At 35.3% G+C, this 19,493-nt stretch overlaps 1 protein-coding gene and 1 long non-coding RNA gene across 6 annotated transcripts in view; one reads left to right on the forward strand and one right to left on the reverse strand.

Annotated features, from left to right (window-relative positions):
- The window catches only part of FAT3 (FAT atypical cadherin 3), a 756,780-nt gene that overhangs the window by 386,431 nt on the left and 350,856 nt on the right, over positions 1–19,493 (reverse strand). For all 3 annotated transcript variants that reach the window (XM_056794533.1, XM_056794534.1, XM_007495043.3), the window contains exon 4: positions 13,149–13,463. In XM_056794533.1, the coding sequence (XP_056650511.1) occupies positions 13,149–13,463 (315 nt within the window). The remainder of the gene's footprint in view (positions 1–13,148; positions 13,464–19,493) is intronic.
- The window catches only part of LOC103101022 (uncharacterized), a 146,607-nt gene that overhangs the window by 85,083 nt on the left and 42,031 nt on the right, over positions 1–19,493 (forward strand). For all 3 annotated transcript variants that reach the window (XR_008911336.1, XR_008911337.1, XR_008911338.1), the window contains exon 4: positions 8,741–8,916. This is a non-coding gene — a long non-coding RNA (uncharacterized LOC103101022). The remainder of the gene's footprint in view (positions 1–8,740; positions 8,917–19,493) is intronic.

Here is a 19,493-nt window from a genome sequence, read left to right on the forward strand (position 1 = left end):
CACCTAGCCACAACTGTTATCTTTCCATTATCTAGGCTGTAGTTCAGCTCATTATAAAATTGGAGAAGAATGAAAATGTGGAATACTTAGTGCCACTAACTGTGGCCCAGCTGACACCATGATCTTTGTCTAAGCAACCTCATAGTGTCTACTGATGGTTACCTGTTTTCAGAACCTCTAGCTACATGTGGCCCACCAACTCATTCATTCACTCTTTCCCTCATAAAATATACAGTTTCAATCATGATCACTCACATAAAGCCTAGACACCCCCCCTCCCCAGTCTGACAACATAAATGGTCTGCTGATTCCAAATTGTTAAATTTTCCAAAATTCTTCTGTGATGTATGATGAGGTCAAATGAGCAGGCTGACCAAACCATTTTACAAAGACTGTGGATATGACTAGAGTCATTGTTGACGATTTCTTTAAAATTCATGGGGAATAGTTTACGGATTGTAGGGCTAGAGAATTTTAAGTGTAGTCACAATTTTTGAAAAAGGTATATTCTCCAAATTATAGTCCAGTGAACTTAAAAAATAAAACCAACAATGTTTCAATTCTTTTCAACTTTTCTAGAACATATTATTAAAATAAATGTATTACTAAACATATACTTTTTAAGCATATAAAGAGGAAACATACTTAATATATAATCTCATTCTCATTTTAGACAGGTTTACAAGACTGATGGATGATAGAACAGAGAAAGATAAATTTTACCTCAAAGATATGTTGACTACAGAAAGGCAGTCACCAAAGTCTCAAGGATAGAAGGGCAGGATTGAGCTAGATTGTACTATAGTTAGGTGAGTTGCAATTGGCTAAAAGTACAAAATCAAAGAATTATGACTAATGTTTGCAATTTGTTTAGATATAGTTCTCTAGCATAGTACTTACATATTTCAATGTTATTAGTAAGTACTTGGTTAAAATAACAAACCAAGTATTTATTAAATCTGGAAATGACACAATGGGATAGCAAATATCTGACAGGTAATTATTAAAATCTAAATTAACATCACAATCTACAATGATAGGCTCAATCTACAATAGCACATTTTAGTAAGAATGCAGTTAATATCCTAAATTTTCATTCAAAAAATTAAAAGTATACTGATGGTTCTTAAAATGTGTTCTATTGATCCTTGGTAGATGCTCAAGACACACTTTTAAGGGTTAGGTAAGGTAAAAATTATTTTCAAAATAATATTAAAACATTATTTGCCTATTAAATTAATGTTCCCTCCCATACTTATGTGAGGCCAAATTTTCTTCAACTACTTCAATCAAAACAATGTATCACAATAAACTGAATGAAGGTATAAGAATGCAGTTAACATCGATTTAGCCAAAGAGATTTACAAAAATATATAAAACAATGCCATTCTTCTCACTAATTTTTTGTTTTGTTTTATAATTTCCATTAAAATGCATTATGCTATAATGAATTTAATTTTATTATTTTCAACAAATTAAATAAATGAAAATTTTATCCATTTAAATTTCTAAATACAGTTAATGTTGATAGATGCTCCTATATTTTCAATCTATACATACTCAAAGAAACAAAAATTGCTATTCTCAATAATATTGAAGAGTTTAAAGGAGCACTGAGAAAATTTTGAGGATGTCTATGATAGACAATAGTTCATATGAAAAAAAGCCAAGATTTTTAGATTTATGAAATTTTTTTTCTCTTGGACTTCTGGGCTTCCTTTTCTAGCATTATGAATAATCAAGAAGTTAATTTGAAGGCATAGGGACATACCTTGGCAGCCCTAGGGGCACAATACTCAGTAATAGACTATAAGTGTGTTGAAGGCAGGGAATATTTCATTTTTTATCTTCACATACTCAATACTTAGCACATCCATTGGCTATCCAGTAACTGTTAAGTTCTATAAGGCTTTGAAAACATTGAAGTATCTATACCAAAAATCTATTGAGAAGATAAAAATAGTCACCTGTGAATCTCCACCTACTTGGGAGGGGAGTAGAAATTGATATCAATGTTTACTGGTGGTGTTAAAGTTCAGAAAGTGAAAAAACCCAAAATGAAGACAGTAATTTTCACAGGTAGGAAGTTATCTAAGTGGTTGTTGAATGAGTAGCTAAAAGCAGAGTTGGTGTGTACGTGTCAGTGTGTATGTGTGCAGATAAAAATATATATGAATTGCATCTTTGTTTATTCTATGGAAGGAATAATCCAAACATTTACTGTTAGCATGTTTGACTCAAATAGTAACCTGATGTAGATTGGCCTCAGTAGCTGATGGAAGAATTACAATTGAGAACAGCAACCCTCAAAATAATTTCCTCATATTGTTTCCTGGAGAGCACTGGGCAAAACTGGGTCATATGGGAATATTATCTACAAGCAAAATTCTTGCTAAAAATTCAGCGTTGAGCATAAAATAACTCCCCATCCACATTCGTTCTCTTTGAAGCTATTTCTGGGGAATTTCTTTTCCATGTTCCTAAAAAGTACTTTACTGAGAAAAATAAAAAGCTACTCAAAGAAATGCACAGTTTCTTAATTTCCTTGATAAGATGGAAGAAAGAACACAAGATTAGGAGTCCTAAGGCATGAATATGAGTCTAGAATCTATTATGATTTATTAGCCAAGAGGCCTTGAGTAAGCCACTTGTTTGTTTCCTCAAATGCAGAGGGTGAGAATATTTTGATCTCCATTTACATAGGATTGTTGAATGACTTAAGTGAGGTTCAAAAGAAATGATGGATATAGTACATTTGTATGCACACTACTGCATAATCAGATTAAAAGAATGTGAGATATAATTTTAGTTTTCCTTTAAGAGCCTACTCTAATATACTCCTGCAGAGCTGAGGTATGCTTGGGTTATCTAAGGCTATACCTTAGGCTCATAAACTCTTCAAACAAGCTAGAAAGGGTTCACATAGAGGTTCATTTCTGGACTATCAAGAGATAACCAGTCTAATAGTGGATTGGGAGTCAGAGAGCCTGAGTTCCAACTTTGCCTCTATTATTTACTTCTGTCATCTCTGAGTTTTTAGTTTTCTCATTTGAAAAATGAAAATGTTGTACTAAGTGTACTAAGAAGTTTGGAGAGAATCATCACCAAAAAGTTGAACACAAAATAATGAAAGAATGAATATCTATATCTATATATAGTGAAAGGGAAAGAGAGGAGAGGGGAAAAGGGGGAGAAAGAGAATGAGATTGAGAGAGGGAGAGGAGAGAGAGAGAGAGAGAGAGAGAGAGACAAAAATGAGTGAGTAAGTGAGTGAGAGAGAGAGAGAGAGAGAGAGAGAGAGAGAGAGAGAATGAGAATTTGTGTCCAATTCTTTTTGACCCCATTTAGGTTCCCGTTGGCAAAGATATTAGTAGAGTAGATTGCCATTTCCTTCTCTAGTTCAAGAAAACAAGGCAAACTGGATTATTTGACTTGCCCAGGGCAAGACAGCTAGTAATTGACTAAGACTAGATTTGAACTCAGGAAGGTGAAACTTCCTGATTCTATACCCAGTGCTATAGGAGATGTCCTTGAGCACAAGGACAATGCCCAGGCACATAGCAAACTCTTAATAAATGTGTTCCTGTCCTTACATCACCAGGTTCTGGTACAATGTAGGGGAAGGGAACAAGTACTTATTAAGTATCTACTATATGTTAGATGTTATACTGAACACTTTATAAATATTATTCTTATATTATTCTTAGCTCATTTAATCCTCATAGCAATTCTGTGAAGTGGGTGCTCTTATTAATCCCCATTATACACTTGGAGAAATGTCTGTTGAACTGAAACCTATTCCATAGATTTAAGTGGTATTTTTTTTTCATTTTCATGGAAACACGTAGGGGAAAAGACCACATGACAAACAAAAAAGTTGACAGCTCCCTTGTAAGAAAGATGATTCCATCCCTTGATAGTGAAGCTCTACACACTTCAAATCACTGCGAGAACACACAACTGTGAAATGATGAAGCGTGAAAATACGTCGCTCTGCCATGACCATAATCACTGTGCAGAAAAAAGATATCTTTTGTCCCTTTCTCATTGCGGATGCATTCACATGTACGCAAAGGTCAACGCTGAATTTAAATAACCCAATGTGATAAATCTGCATGAGTCTGATTTGTTCTATTGGACTCACTGGATTAAATGAACAATTTAGTGGTCTATAGGACAAGGCATCCTTTCATAGCTGAAAGAGCGAGAGGGTGATTTACTGTCTCATTCCTACTCATGGGCTCCATTATCTGCTTTGTACCTGTACTTATGGATATCAACTTATCACCTAATGCTCATTTCTACCTATTTAGAACAATCTCCATTCATTCTAGGGAGAGCTGGTCCAAGCTAAAGAGAAGTAAAAAAAAAAATGTAATAATAACAGACTGAAGAAGAGGCCCCATGTGGACACACAAAAAATTAATTAATGTCACCTTCCTGACTTGTAATTCATGATAATTGAAGCATAACTTAAAAGTTTATCTTTTTTGCTGCCTAAGGGGAAAAATGTTTTCTAAGAATGGCAAAAATATAAACAAGACTTTAAGGCAGTGGCATTCAGTTTACTTACAAATCAGACTGTTTCCAAAAACTTAAAATCACCATAACAGCACTGCTGCTACTTGACCCTCCAATTATACCCCTCAGAGATCATGTTCCTGAAGAACACAGACAATTTAGATCCAAACTGGGATCCTGGGTATTTTTATTGTGAAAAGGACTTTAGTTTCTACCCCTTCCAATGGAAAAGTTATGTTAATTGACTGCTTTATTGTTCCCATTATCCACATTGTGCCATCTGAGACCAAATGATCTTTCCCTAGTTATTACTCCTCAATGTGTTGTCTTCCTCTATTAAAATGTAATTTTTCTATGTGCCCTGTCTCTTCCTTTTAGGATGTAACATCCCTGAGGGCAAGAATAGGCTCATTTTTATCATTTGTATCCCCAACGTTTAGGAAAGGGCATGGCACATACAGAGATGATCAATGTTGTTTTCTCCCCATTCATTTACTCATTGACTATGTTAATTACAAATCAGGCATCTACTTGACAACTTTATAATTTCCTTTCTAATACCTAGAAAAAAAGCCTGTTTTAGTTCCTAAAGACTTTTCTTAAGGCACCTTAAGCTTACCCAAATTTGTTCTCCATTCCTGAGACTTTGTTATTTCAAGAACCAATGGAATTCTGTGACAAAAGCACTGATCTTAAATGTCACTCAGATGTATGACTGCCTCTGGCATTGACAAGGCTCTGTGTTTAGGACATCTCTTTAGCTCAGTTCTTTCAGCTGTAAAATGGAGATAAAAATATCTATTTCATAGAATGAGAAGCAAATAAGATGATGTATATTAAATGCCGTGTAATGACAATGTATTATATAAACTAATTATAATCATGGAGTATTATTTAAAAGTATTTTATAAAGTAATATTACTATTATTATTTTTACTCCTACTACAAGAGAGGGTAGTGTGAATTAGTAATATTCTTAGATAGATGATATATCCTGGATTTAAATTCCAATCTCTGACATTCTGAATTACCAATGGCAAGACTCAGTTCCTCCAGAAAATTATCTAGGACTGCAGATGCCACAAATTGCCAAACTCCAGTTGTAGAGGGAGTTATTCACCCCAGGAATTATCCTACATTGAAGAAATTACATGTATGTCTCTCTCTCTCTCTCTCTCTCTCTCTATATATATATATATATATATATATATATAAATATAAATATAAATATATTTATATTTATATATATGTATTTGTATATGTGTGTGTATCATCTTGAAGGAGGAAAAATTCTTTCTTTTCCCCTAAGGTTATTTTAAAATTACCTGTAATGCAACTGCTATGTCCATTTAAGCTATTTTAAAGTCCAAAGAACCTTGCCACTATAAGGTGTTGGCCTCCCTCTCCTCTCTGAGTTTTTCAACGGGAAGCTGGTTTTTCTTCACCTCTGAGGGACAGCGAGTCTCCGGGCAATCCTTCAAAATGAGTAAGAAACGGCTCCTCGGAATTTATCCTTCCACTCAGACCACAAGGTTATACCTCCATTATTAACCAAGTCAAGTAGGCAGGGGCCTGAGGGAGGAGGGAATACTGCATAGGTGTAATTCACCTGCTAAGCATGGAAATAATTACACTGGCTCAGAATAGATCTTAAAGTCTAAGCAGTTTTTTTTTTTTTTTGATGGTGGATGAGAGAAATAAAGGGAAGGAAAATGAAAAAAAAAGAGTAAAGGGAAGAGGAGGAGAGAAAAATTTTAGGTAGTTTTGCAATGAAAATCTCCATGTCATTACATTAACAAGCTGAGTTTTTAAAATAGTGCCCTTAAGTATAAAACAGTAAGTCACGCGAGGGGAAAATCTGCTTCTGCCTAAGATATCTATTATACACTGTAAGTTGTAGGATAAAAGTTTTGACATTCTTTGCATTTAACATTTTAATATTTATTTATTACATAGCAGAGTACAAAGATCATATATTTTGTTTCTACTGCAGTAGAAAAAATGAAAAGTTGGTTTACTGGAGTTAACACTCAGTTGGGGAGGAAAATGCAGAAACATAAATCCTTCCTAAAGATGCTGGGTAGCTAAATCCTTGCCTTCATTACTGGAAAATGTTATATTTGTGAAATTATTTTGGACACATTATTTCTCTGAGAAAGAACACAATGCCCAAAGTAAAGCTTTCCAGTGAGACTATGTAGTTTGCTAATGGCTATTTACTCGGTGGGTACAGAATAATTCAAGCAACTCAACTTTTAGAACACTAGGACTCTGGTGAGGATTCATGGTGGTATGTTTCCCCAGGCTGGCTATTTTATTTGCAAGATGGTAGAATCCTTTGACTTACTCTGTTGTACAGGGGACTACTATGAAGAATGAAATCTTTCTGAAACACACTTGTTCCCATAGAATCTCTCAAGTTAATTTGCACAATTTAACTTCTCTCCTTCTGCCAAGAATCTTTTTAAGTGGATAAGAAAAAAGAATGAGATCACCATCCATGGCAACACCTACAATAAGTATCTTCAAGGCCTTCATGATCATTGGTATCTCTTGCATCCCTTTTAAAATAGTGATTGGAGGATTTGAGATTTAGAGTTGGGAACATTTCCTGAGGCCATGTAGTCTAATTTCTTCTTTTCACAAATAAAAGGAGGTCTTGGTGGTAAAACAGCTTGTCTAAGGTGGCAAATTAGCATCAGAGAATTTGTTTAGAGTAGAAGCTGTTTGATAAGAAGTTTGACTTGTTCACAAAAAATAAAAGACTCTTATGAACATATAGGACTTCCTGTCCCAAGTTATTACTTGTTCTTCTTGTTCCCAACTGTGAATTTCAAAACTACTCAACCCTATTCAGACCATTCTTTAGAAGATAGGATTTAGCTATTTCCTGATCAATAACAATAGAGATACTTGGAATAACAGAATCAGGTCTTGGAAACTACAATCTCCACCCTACTCAGGGTAACAAGATTAGGAAGGGCTGCAGCAAAACTCAAGATTTAATTATTTGAGAATATGGCCTTTAACAGACATGTGCAAAAAGGACAGACCTCTGGGCGGTCCTAGGTCAAGCTAGAGCCACCATTGGCACATGTGAGACGCAGGAAGTGAGGTAGGGAACAGCCTCTGGAGTTCGCGGGACTTCCTGTGAGGAGGGAGAGAGTCAGTTGGAGGCTGGTGCTTGGAGTTGGAGGAGCCCACAGACTGTTTTCTCCATTTTGGTCACGTGAGTGATAGGGACTGATCTCTTTCCTTGCCTTGGCTAACAGGGCCTTGGGCCCGCTTTGGCTCAGTCTGAGCAGAGTGGGTTAAGCCTTCTTTCTTTCTCTCCCCTTTCCCTCTCTTTCTCTCTCTCCCTCTAATACTTTCTTCCTCCTGTTTGTAATTAAAACACCATAAAAAAGGTTGGCAGCTGACTTGTTTCATTTAGGAATTACATAGCATAGCTGAATTCCTTGGCAACCTTAAATTAATATATATCAGTGTTTTAAAGTGATTTCAATATCACACAACATCTAAAATTCACCCTGACAGGCCGTCTTGCTATTCCTTTCTCATGTCACTCCATTTTTCCTTACCTTTGTATACTGGTTCACTCTAGGTCTCGACTGTGGTCTTATACACTTCAGAATTCAGTTCAAGCACCACCTTCTTAAATACAATTAGTAGGTTAAGCTTGAGACCAGCAACTGTCTTTTTTACCTTTCTTTGTAGAAATAGGTTTGATTAATGTGAATAATGAATTTCCTAGAGTGATTACATATATTCAAATATGTACTTTTTGAAGATATAATTATGCAAAATATGATAACTGATTCTAGTCCAATGGAAATGTACAGTGTGAATTTGAATAATGCGATCACTTCAGGGGGTTTATTATTCACATTAATTGGGACTTGGCTATAATAAACCCAGTGCTTAACTTGGTATCTAGTACATAGCAGGTATTTAATAAATCCTCATTGACTGACTGACCTTCTGCTTGAAGTTTTTCTTGTTCCTCCTAGCTTCTGAAATTACTTTGTATTTATTTGGTACACTTCATCTATGATTTAGAAGATCATAGAATTATTCTTTTTATGTACATCTTCCCCAGTAAAATGTAGGCTTCTTAAAGGCAATAAATATTATTTCATTTTGGTCTTTGAATCTTTAGCAAAATGCATAGCACATAGTAGCTGCTTAATCAATTCTTATTTATTCTTTGATTAAATAGAAAAGGAAGTAAGCCAACCATACTGCAAGAGGAGGACTTCTCAGAAGCTGATAGCCATACGATGTTAAAATAAATGGAGGAAAGGCTCATCATTGAACAGATTCTCCAGAGGATTCATGTAAAGACCTGGACAAATGTTTCAAAGAATTTAAAAGCCTGGATGGAAATCTTTTAAGGTATGGATAGAAGCATTTGTGAAATCCAGCAAGTAAAACAGTACCCATTCCATTGAGATTATAGATCCATTAATTTATCAAAGAAAGGAACATAAATTTTTACAATATATCAGAAGTAAAGGTTCTAGGAGAATCCATCAGTAGAGCCCTGGACCTGGAGTCAGAAACCAGTGAATTCAAATCTAGCTTCTTATACTCACTAGTTGTGTAACCTTAAACAAGCCATGTAACCTATGTGTGCCTCAGTTTCTTCATCTATAATGAGGATAATAACAGAACCTATCTACAAGTATTGTTTTGAGGATCGGATGAGATCATAATTGTAAGCCACAATGGTTTATTTTAATAATTAACACTGGACCTGGCATATCATAGTAATAAATATTTATTAACTGATTAATTATTTCTTAGAAACCTCTTTACAAGGCTTGACAAGCTTTAAAAAAGGAGGATTCTATCTTCACTGGAATTCTACATATTTTTCTATCTTCACTTTCTTTCTCTCTGTCTCCCCCTCTGTTGTCAAGATTAGTATGAGTGAGTCTTCACTTCCCACCCAAATTCTTTCAACTGAAGCTTGAAATATCTTTTTATTCTGCCACTGCAGTAGCAGAGAAGTGGGCCATTGTTCTCTAAGGACATGAAAAGCAATAAATTCAAGAGACTCGGGTAAAGAGATTGTGGCATCTTTGGAACTATGTGTATGTTCAAACCCCACTGGAGATCAGACACTATGGAGCAGACTTAGTGCCTGTTGGTTCCAAGGACTTGATGACTATATGCTGGGTTTACTGATGAGGGGGCCTCTGAGGCAGGGATGAGTTGAACAACATGGCCTTTCAGGGTTTTTTTTTTTTCCTAATTTTGAGTTTCTGAGATTCTATGATTTTCGTTCAATTTCTTCTCCTCCAAAAGCCATGACTTTTTGATATTCCAAAGAAGATAGGTCATTGCCTATTTTATCACATTTCCAAGTAAGCTCAGTTAATTCATGATTGGACTATGGGGTTTGTTTTGTTTTTTTTTCTTTGTTTTTCACACAGTTAAGGGCATCTAAACTTAGGTGGTATCTGTTCCTAAAAAATAAAGTTGATAATGAATATGATCAGTTCTTCACTTACTCATTCAGAGTTTCTAACCTCTGAGACAGGCACAGTGCTAGGCACCAGGGATGTAAAGACAAGAATTAAACAATTTCAGCCTGTGAAAAACTTATAATCTATTTGGAAATATGATATATTCCTCTATATGTGTGTGTGTGTGCTCACATCCAATATATATATAAAGGAAATGCAAGTCATTTTAAGGGACACTAGAAGGTAAATGTTTATTTTATAACAAAATAAAAGCCAATGCTTGCTTTAACACTTATACAATAAAAATTTAATATAATAATAGCTAACCTTAATGTGGTGTTTACTATGTCTCAAGCACTATGCTAAGTACTTTAAAAATTATTATCTTATTTGGTACTCACAACAATGCCTTTTATAGATGAAGAAACTGAGGCTAACAGAGATTAAATGACTTGCTCAGGATCACGCAATTACTATTTAGTAATCCAGGGGCTGAATTTGACTACACCCACCATTTAATAAACATCATTTAAACATCTGCTGAATAAAAAGCTCTGTACCAACCACTGGGGAATGCAAAGGTGTATATGACTTAGGAATCTTTTAGGTTACATTCTAATTGAAGAAAAAAAAAGTACACTAATAAGAGTGATAGAGATAGTCTGGAAATGAGAGGTCCTGGATTTAAATCTAGCCTCAGATGTCTGACCCTGGGCAAGTCATTTAATCCCAGTTGTCTAATCCTTATCATTCTTCTACCTTAGAAGTGATAGCACTGATTCTAAGACAGAAGTAAGGTGGTTTTGGTTTTTGTTTTTAAGAATGATATAAGGAAATCTGAGGAAAGATGCAAAGGAGAGGAGTCTGAGCAGCATCCCATGAGAAGTCTGAGGAAGGAGAGTTCGATTTCAGCTAGAGTTAGGGAAGGGATGAATGCAGAGAAATCTTCATGAGGAAAATGCCTCTTTGGGTAATGAAGAAAAGATATAGATAATTAGGTAATAGCCCAGTTTGGCGGAAAAATAGAATACATTAAAGTTGACCATGTGGAAAGGCTGGAAAAACTGACTAAAGTAAGAGAATGGAGCATCTTAAATTCCAGAATCAGATGCTGATACTTATTTCCAGAGCAAAGGGAACCTGCTAAAGCTTTCTGGTTCAGAAAAATGGCATGGTCATTACCTACAGAATTGCAACAGGGGGTTTACTTGGGTAATGGATAGCCATAAGAAAGAACACAGAAATATCAGCTATGAGGTTCTTAAAATAACCTAGGTGGGAAATATGAGGACTGGAACTAGAGTGATCCACAATGGGCGATGAGGCAAAGAGACGGACTTGAGAAATATTAAGAAGGTATAATTATTGAGATCTGGCAAATGCTAAAATGGGTAGGGTGGGAGAAAGTTAAGTTTCAAAAATGACTTTGAAAGTATAAGTTTATTGAAATGAAACATGCTGTAGCATTCTTCAGTTCCATTAAGAGAAGTAAAGAGGTTTGGAGGAACAACAGTTTTCGGGAGGAGAGAAACTAATTTCCTTTTGGATATGTTCAGTTTTTAGTACTGGTAATGAAGCTAGATGGAGACAGTTAACAAGTGGCTAGGAAATGAATGGGAGGGAAACTTTGGGAATAATTAATGGGTGAGTTATAGATGATCATGACAAGAGTCAAGAGGGGTTGACATAATAGTCAAATGGCAGTGAACCCTAAAGGAGGCATTATTGAATGGTGGCAGAAGAGGGTGTCCTTGGTGAGTCAGCAGTATACATTATGTGCTATAGACATCACACCACAAACCAAAGAGTTTTCCAGGCTCTAGTAAATAGTTTTCTTATCATTAGCAATTTTTAAAGTAACAAAATTCTACTACAATCAAAGAATATAGAGTACCCTGGGAGTTTGCTTTAATGTAACAGAATCTGACATTTATATATAATAGCCTACAGTTTAGTACTTCAACTTAAGCAAACCCTGAGCAAGAGAAATGATATTATCTACCGAGGACTCCAATAACATTCATTAAGAACACTGAACCCACCAATGAATGTCTCCATGTTCAAGTTCTCTATCTCATGTTAACTCCCCTATCTGTAATATGATAATACTATTTGCTTTACATTACAATAAAAGCTTGGTTAACCTAAACCCAACAAACCAGAATATTCATTTAGTTTAGTTTTCCTCTTTTTCTCTCTCTGTCTCTCTGTCTCTTTCTCTCTCTTTCTCTCTCTCCCACTTAGGATAAAAATGCAAATAGAAAGAAAATGAGCTTATGATGTTGAGTTATTCATAAATCAATTTGTATGATATGTTCTGGATTCAAGATGCATTCAACCAAGTCTCCTATACCTCAATATCTCTGACTATAGTCCTATACAATATTGATGTCTGGAATAATAAATCCTTAAGCACAATTAGAGCCTCACTCATCAAAGTCAATTTTCATTACATTCACTTACTTATTACTCTGAACACTTTATGATAAAAAAGATAACCATTACATTTCTGAAATACTTTCTACAATGAGGGCAGTGACACAAAAGTTTATCTGGCTAATTCTCAGTTTGGCAGAACTTTAAAATAACAAGAATATTCTCTCTGACCTGATCTTTTTTAGTAAATTGTGTTTATTCTTTATTTTTGTTTTTTGACTGAGATATTATCAAAGGGCAGTTACACTAACAAATCAGTCTTCAAGAGGTAAAATTGGGTATACACACCCCGAGAGAGACTCGAAACCATCAAGATTCAGTGAATAAAACATTCCTGATTAAAGCTAAGTAAAAGGGAATGGGGTGAGAGAGTTATGATCAGGCAATCTTGCCTACAGATGAAATCCCAAGCAGCTAATGAAGTGGGCAGCAGGCTTTTTAAACTTTGGCTGCTATTAACCAGGGTGATTTTGACACTAACTCTGAACTTCAGATGAAAGAAGCTGATCTCCATTCTGTTAGTTCACTTGACTTTGTCAGCTGAAATTAAGACCAAACTAAAAGACAAGAGGAGAGACCTCTTTTCCAACACTGCCTTAGGAAAAAGAACAGGGTGATAACAAGATAATTAATATAAATAAATCTAAATAACAAGTCTCTGTTGGATGGATTCCACTGCTCTACTGCTCACCAAATGGGTACAGAAAGATGCTTCCTTACCTGTTTTGATGTTTATGACAAAGAAGTTCTGAGGATTACCGCTTGTAATCCTGTAGGTCAGCTTTTCATTGGAGCTGGAATCGGGATCTTCAGCCTGAATCTGAATGACAGATATATCCTTAGGAGAATTTTCCATGACCACAGGATAGTAAATGGGCTCTGAGGTCAAAGGAGCATTGTCATTTACATCTTCAATCTCAATGTAGACCTCAATGGTAGAATAGAGTGGCACAACACCTCGATCAGTGGCATACACGGTCAGCCAGTAGGACCCAGTTGTTTCTCGATCAAGAATGTCTGCAGTATAGATGACCCCTGTAAGAAAACAGCAGGAGAAGAGCCACAATTAGTATAAATCATGCAAAGTAATCTTCTTAATTATACTATCTTAAATTCAAATTCACCCCATATTTTAAGAAAATCTGGCATCTAGAAACTAAATGGCTAAGTGGATAAAGCGATGGACCTGGATGGAGTCAGGTGGAACTGTGTTCAATTTTGGACTCAGATACCAGTTGTTTGACCCTGATGCGAGTCACTTTAATCTGTCTGCCTTGGTTTCCTACTTTATAAAACAGGTATAATAACAGCACCTACTTCCCTGGGTTGTTGTGAAGATCAAATGAGATGATAAGTAGAAAGCATTTAGCACAGTGTCTGGCACATAGTATATAAGTAAAATAAAAATGTTGGCAATTATAATTTTTATTATTATTTAAGGCTATAAGTAGCCTTAGATATCATTTAAATTAATATGTTAACCTAGCTGATTGCAGTTGAATGGAGTCTAATGCTCTTATACAAAACTAATGACAAAAGGTTAGATTTAGAATTATTTGTGACCATTTTAGTGTTAGGTTTTTTTTTTTGGCAAAACAAGATCTACAATTCATTTTTTTAGCATTTGTGAAGAGTACTTTAAATAGTGCTTCCTCTAGTAATCATAAAACAAAATTACATTTACAAAAATTCAATTCTGAAACACAGAATGCCTATATAAAACACATCTTTTGGCATATATTATCATCTTGCCACCTTCTTCCAATTATTAAAGACTTACCTCCTAATCATTCTCACAAATTCCTCTTTCTGGCTAAGGTTTTACTTACCTAATTTAATTTACTCAAATTTGAGGCAATTCCCAATAATGTGTGTTGCTCTTGTTTCCTATTAATACAGTTAAGAAACTGACTATGTTATCTGACTACTAAAATCTTTCCCAAAAGAATTCCTTTCCAAAGCATCATTCTACACATAAAAAAAAAATAGAGAATATTGCTTTACATTTTCTCTTGCCTCTTTATTTGATGGGGAAAAATCACTGCATGCAAAGCTATGTGACATTTTTAGATTATGCTCCTCAAAATTGTTACTGATTATTTATCATTATATAGGTCAGTTATACAAGATGAGTAATCTTTACTGCAATCCCGCTGGCTACTAATTATAAAAGTTGAAAGACATTATCCATTCATCATTTCTTATGAAAATTGATTTAAGTGCAATGATGCTAACCCACTCTGAGAATGAGCTTAAGTCCTGTGTTGGAGAACCTATGGCACATGTGCCAGAGGGGGCTGTTTCCCTCCTCTCCATGAACCTGAGGACATTACTCATATCACCCACCCCTCTGCCCATCAGACTAATAGGAGCACTTCCTCTCCTGTCTGAGGTAAGGGGGTGGCTTAAATGCAGAGTAAGGGTACAGTTTGGACACTTGGATCTCTAAAAGATTCGCCATCACTGAGCTAGACTCACCATTACTACGAAAGCCTCAAGTGCACTGTCATCTATCTTAAGAGAAACTCACTGACTAGGAACAATTTAAAGCAAGTATCAAAAAATCGCCACCATTTTGATGTTGACAAGTTTCAACCAAAAATAGATGCCAGAGAAAAAATAGAGGAAATATTTTGTTATCAGATGTCCCAATAACTCTTGCCAAAAATATTACAGGGCAAAATGTTACCCGGGGTTTCACCAATATAGCTAAAATTGAACAATTCTCAGCTTTCTGCTTCAATGGTTCTAAATTATTCTGTTGGCTATGTGAGAAACTGGACTGACAAGAGTCCAGAAGGTTTTAAAGTGAAAGGACAAAGAGCCTTTGCCTTCCAAACTGGCTACTGGACTCTGTTTTTCCCCCCTCCTGGGGAGGTTTTACTGAAATAGGCTGATAAGTCTGCCTGTTGATTATGGATAAACAAGATGCCAACTACAGCAACTATGTGGGGAAGAGGGCATCTCTCCAAAAACAATTAAGCTGATAAATCTTTCCCCTTTGGTATCCTCAAAGGTGCTTACAATTCTGAACAGCTAAACTATTCAGGGGGTTGTAACCCAATTAGATTGAAAATTTAAGCTCCAAAATTGGGGTGGAGGGGAGGGAGGGAGTTAATGAAAAATCTAAGTAGAAGCCAGCCTGTATTTAAAGAAACATAATGCTCTTGTTCTTGCGACTGAAATGCAACTGACCAAAAGAAAAACTAAATAGGGTTATGCTGTGGGATACAAAAGAATACTATTTTATTGTGGTTGTTGGAAATATGGTATAGAAAAAATGGATGAAACGTGAATTGAACTTTGAGGAAAATACCTTTAGTCAGAACAGAAATGCCATTTTGTGAACAATGAAAGCACTATATATTCCTAAAAAGTCCAGGCCAAAATGGGAATAGTGTGGGGGAAACAAAAAGAGAAGATAATTATCTCAGATATCCTAATTTATGATGATGACAGAGAAGAATTTTCTCCTTTACTTTAAATTTTTCTTAAATGCTTCAGATTATTTATATTCGAGGGAGAAGGGAGTAGAAGTAGTAAAGAAAGTTAAGTAATGGTCATGATGATCAATGCTAACTAAATTAGCCAACTGATGAGTGTAATCTGAGATGCTTTTAATTTGAGGCTATCAAGCCTGTCTGTGAGTTTGCCTTTCTCAAAAAAAAAAAAATAGAGGGTGAGTAAACAAAATGCTGGTTATAGCCAACTAACAGATTCTAGAGGCTTCTAGATTTTTTCCTTCATTATTTCCCACCAGGGCATATCAGTTCTTTAGCAATCACACAAGTTATATGCAATACACATGTTTATATAATTTGATATTTCACCTCTCGCTTCATGGAGAAAGAGCCTTTGTTTGCTATGTATTATCAGTTATTGGAATGAGCAAGCCGGTATGTCCAGGGCAGGGGTGAGGAGGGAATGGAGCAGAAGGGGACTAGGAAAAAGAATGGGATTTCAAGGAGTCATCATCCATCAGACCCAGCTGAAGGCTCCAGGGCAGCGCTCATAGACAGTCTTCTAGCTGGACCTTGAACGAGCAGTACTTCATAGTAAAAAGCAACAGGACACTGGCATAGTGCTAGTCCAGCAAGGTAGAAGTAAGGGTGACCATGACACAGCTCTGATGAGTCAGAAAGAAGCCGAGAAGAGAAACCCAGTAGGGAGCTCTCCATGTAACTTCCACAGCAGACAAATTATAAGTAGGATGGGGAAGGAAAAAGTGTTACTAAGGACACCAGCAGAAGCATGTCCTTTTAGTGGTGAACCATTAGTGGGGAATGTTGGGAAACAGTAGCAGAGACTGACTCATAGATCAATTGTATATTCAGTGGATCTGAGCCAACCTACTAAAAACTTAAAGGTACAAGCAGCAGCCACACCTGTCAAACAGGAAAGGAAAAGGAAAATGAATAAAAGTTAATTAAGGTCCTACTATGTGCCAGGGTTTATACTAAGCAATTACAATTATTATCTCATTTGATCCTCATAACACGTCCCTGAAAAATAGGGGTTATTATTATTCCCATTTTATAGCTGAAGAAACTGAAGCAGACAGAAATTAAGTGATTTGCCCAGTCTCTCACAAATAATAAGTGTCTGCGGTTGGATTTGAACTCAGAGCTCCCTGACTCCAGACCTCTCCACTGGGTCACATTGCTATACTAGTAACAGACAAAAACCAAGAAGTAGTTTTTTATTTGTAATCAATTTTACTTGTAATCAATTTGAATGAAAAGGCAAAATATGCATCCTTTTTATTCTTCCAATAATAACTGGTTAATTTTTACATCATAATTCATATATTTGCTAATGATTTTAATCCCTAAAGTTTATCTGCTCTTTAGCCATCACAGATATACACACATGTATATATTTATATAATCTGAAATTTCACGTCTCACTTCAAGAGTGCTAGTATTAGTAGAGGTAACTAGCTAATATGGTAGATAGGATGCCAGATCTGGAGTCAGGAAGACTCATCTTCCTCAGTTCCAATCTGGTTTTAAACACTTTTACGTCACTCACCATACTTTGCCTCAATTTCCTCATCTATAAAATAAGCTGAAGAAGGAAATGGTAAACCACACCAGTCTTTCTACCAAGAAAATCCCAAATGGGATAATAAAAGGTTGGACTCTACTGAAACAACTGAACAACAAAAGAAATTAAAAGGACCCACAGGAGCTATCTAGCTAGAATCATAGAATTAAAGAATCACAGAATTAGAGAGTCAGAAAAGATCGCAAAAGAAATCTAAGGACACCAGCAGAAGCCTGTCCTTTTACATATACAAAACCCATATACTGATATACAAAAGGAATTCTCTACTATACTATAATACTACTATACTATTAAAAAAAAAAAAACTTTGCAAAGAGTCCTCCAGGCTCTGGCTGAAGATGGCCAAGGAAGAGGAACCAACTTCTTCTTAGTCGTTATACTTTTGGACAGCATTAAATATTAATTAGGAATTTTTTCCTGACATCAATTCTAAATCTGCCTTTTTAGCCCATGTACTAAAAATAGTAATTCTACCTGAATTAATTTATTTAATCAGTTCCATCCCTATAAAACTACCAAGGTAAAAAAAATGATAACAAAATTTATCTGGAAGAACAAAAAGTCAATAATATCAAGAAATCAATGAAAAGTAATATGAAGGAAGGAAGCCCAGCAGTACCAGATCGCAAACTATATTACAAAGAAGTAAACACAAAAACAATCTGGTGCCATCTAACAAACAGAAGGGTAGACCAGCAGAATAGATTAAATACATAAAACACCATAATAATGTAGTGTTTGACAAACCCAAAGATCCAAACTTTGGGATCAAGAATGCACCATTTGACAATTATTGTTGGGAAAACTGGAAAGCAATTGGTAGAAAATAGGTACAGACCATCATGTCACACCATATGTTAAAATGAGATAAACATGGGTAAAGAATTTAGATGTAAAAGGTGATTACATAAGTAAACTAGAAAAGCATAGAATAATTTATCTGTTAGATGTATGGAAAAGGGAAGCAATAGAAAGGATCATAGGAAGTAACATTTGGATTACAAGAAATTAAAAAGGTTTTGCACAAACCAAATTTATACAGCCAAAATTGAAGGAAAGCAGAAAACTAAGGGAAATTTTTACAGAAAGTTCTTCTGATAAAAGTTTCACTTCAAAAACACATAGGAAAAACTGAGCCACATTTATTTTTTAAAAGTCATTCTACAATTTCATAAATTCCTCTCTCTCCTGTTTTCAGGGGTTGTTGTTGCCATTCCTTTCAGGTTTTTAGTATGATGGCTCAGGCTATCATATCCTGACTCTGATCATACTGAGAAATACAGTAGGTACCCATTAAATTATAATTGATGGATGAGTTGGTCTCTCTACTATTTCCTAGCATTTCAAATGAGATTAATTGATAGTCAAATGATACAAACTGCTAGTTTTCAGAAGAAGAAATCAAAGCTATTGATAGTCACATAAAATTGTTCTTAGGATGGATATGATTGTGATGAATACTCATGTGCTGCAAGAAACAATGAACAGGATAATTTTTTTAGAACTTAGAAAAACTACATGAGAAAATGAAGTGAAACAAGTAGAAACAAGAGAATGTTACATACTCTAACAGATTTAGATTCTAAAGAATAACTTGTGAATGTTCACTTTCAGAGAATAAAACAAAAAATGGAAATAGGAAATATGTAAACTATATATACATATCTGTTTCCCAGATGATGCCTTCTATGGTGTGGAGAGGTGAGACCCATTGAAAATCCTGGCTATAAATTCTATTAATAAAAATGCTCTAAATCACTATTGACCAGAGAAATGCAAATTAAAGCAATTCTTGGGTATTTTCCAATACCTATCAGATTAGCTAACATGGCATCTAAAGAAAATATAGGATGGAGGAGATGTAGAAAACTTGGGACACTGACATACTTTTGGAAGAGTTGTGAATTAGTTTAAGCATTTTGTAGAAACATGTAGAAATATGCCCAAAAGGATATGAAACTTCATAACCTTTGACCCAGTAATATACCTACAAAATCT

This window comes from Monodelphis domestica, chromosome 4, assembly GCF_027887165.1.
Source record: "Monodelphis domestica isolate mMonDom1 chromosome 4, mMonDom1.pri, whole genome shotgun sequence".
Taxonomy (NCBI): domain Eukaryota; kingdom Metazoa; phylum Chordata; class Mammalia; order Didelphimorphia; family Didelphidae; genus Monodelphis; species Monodelphis domestica.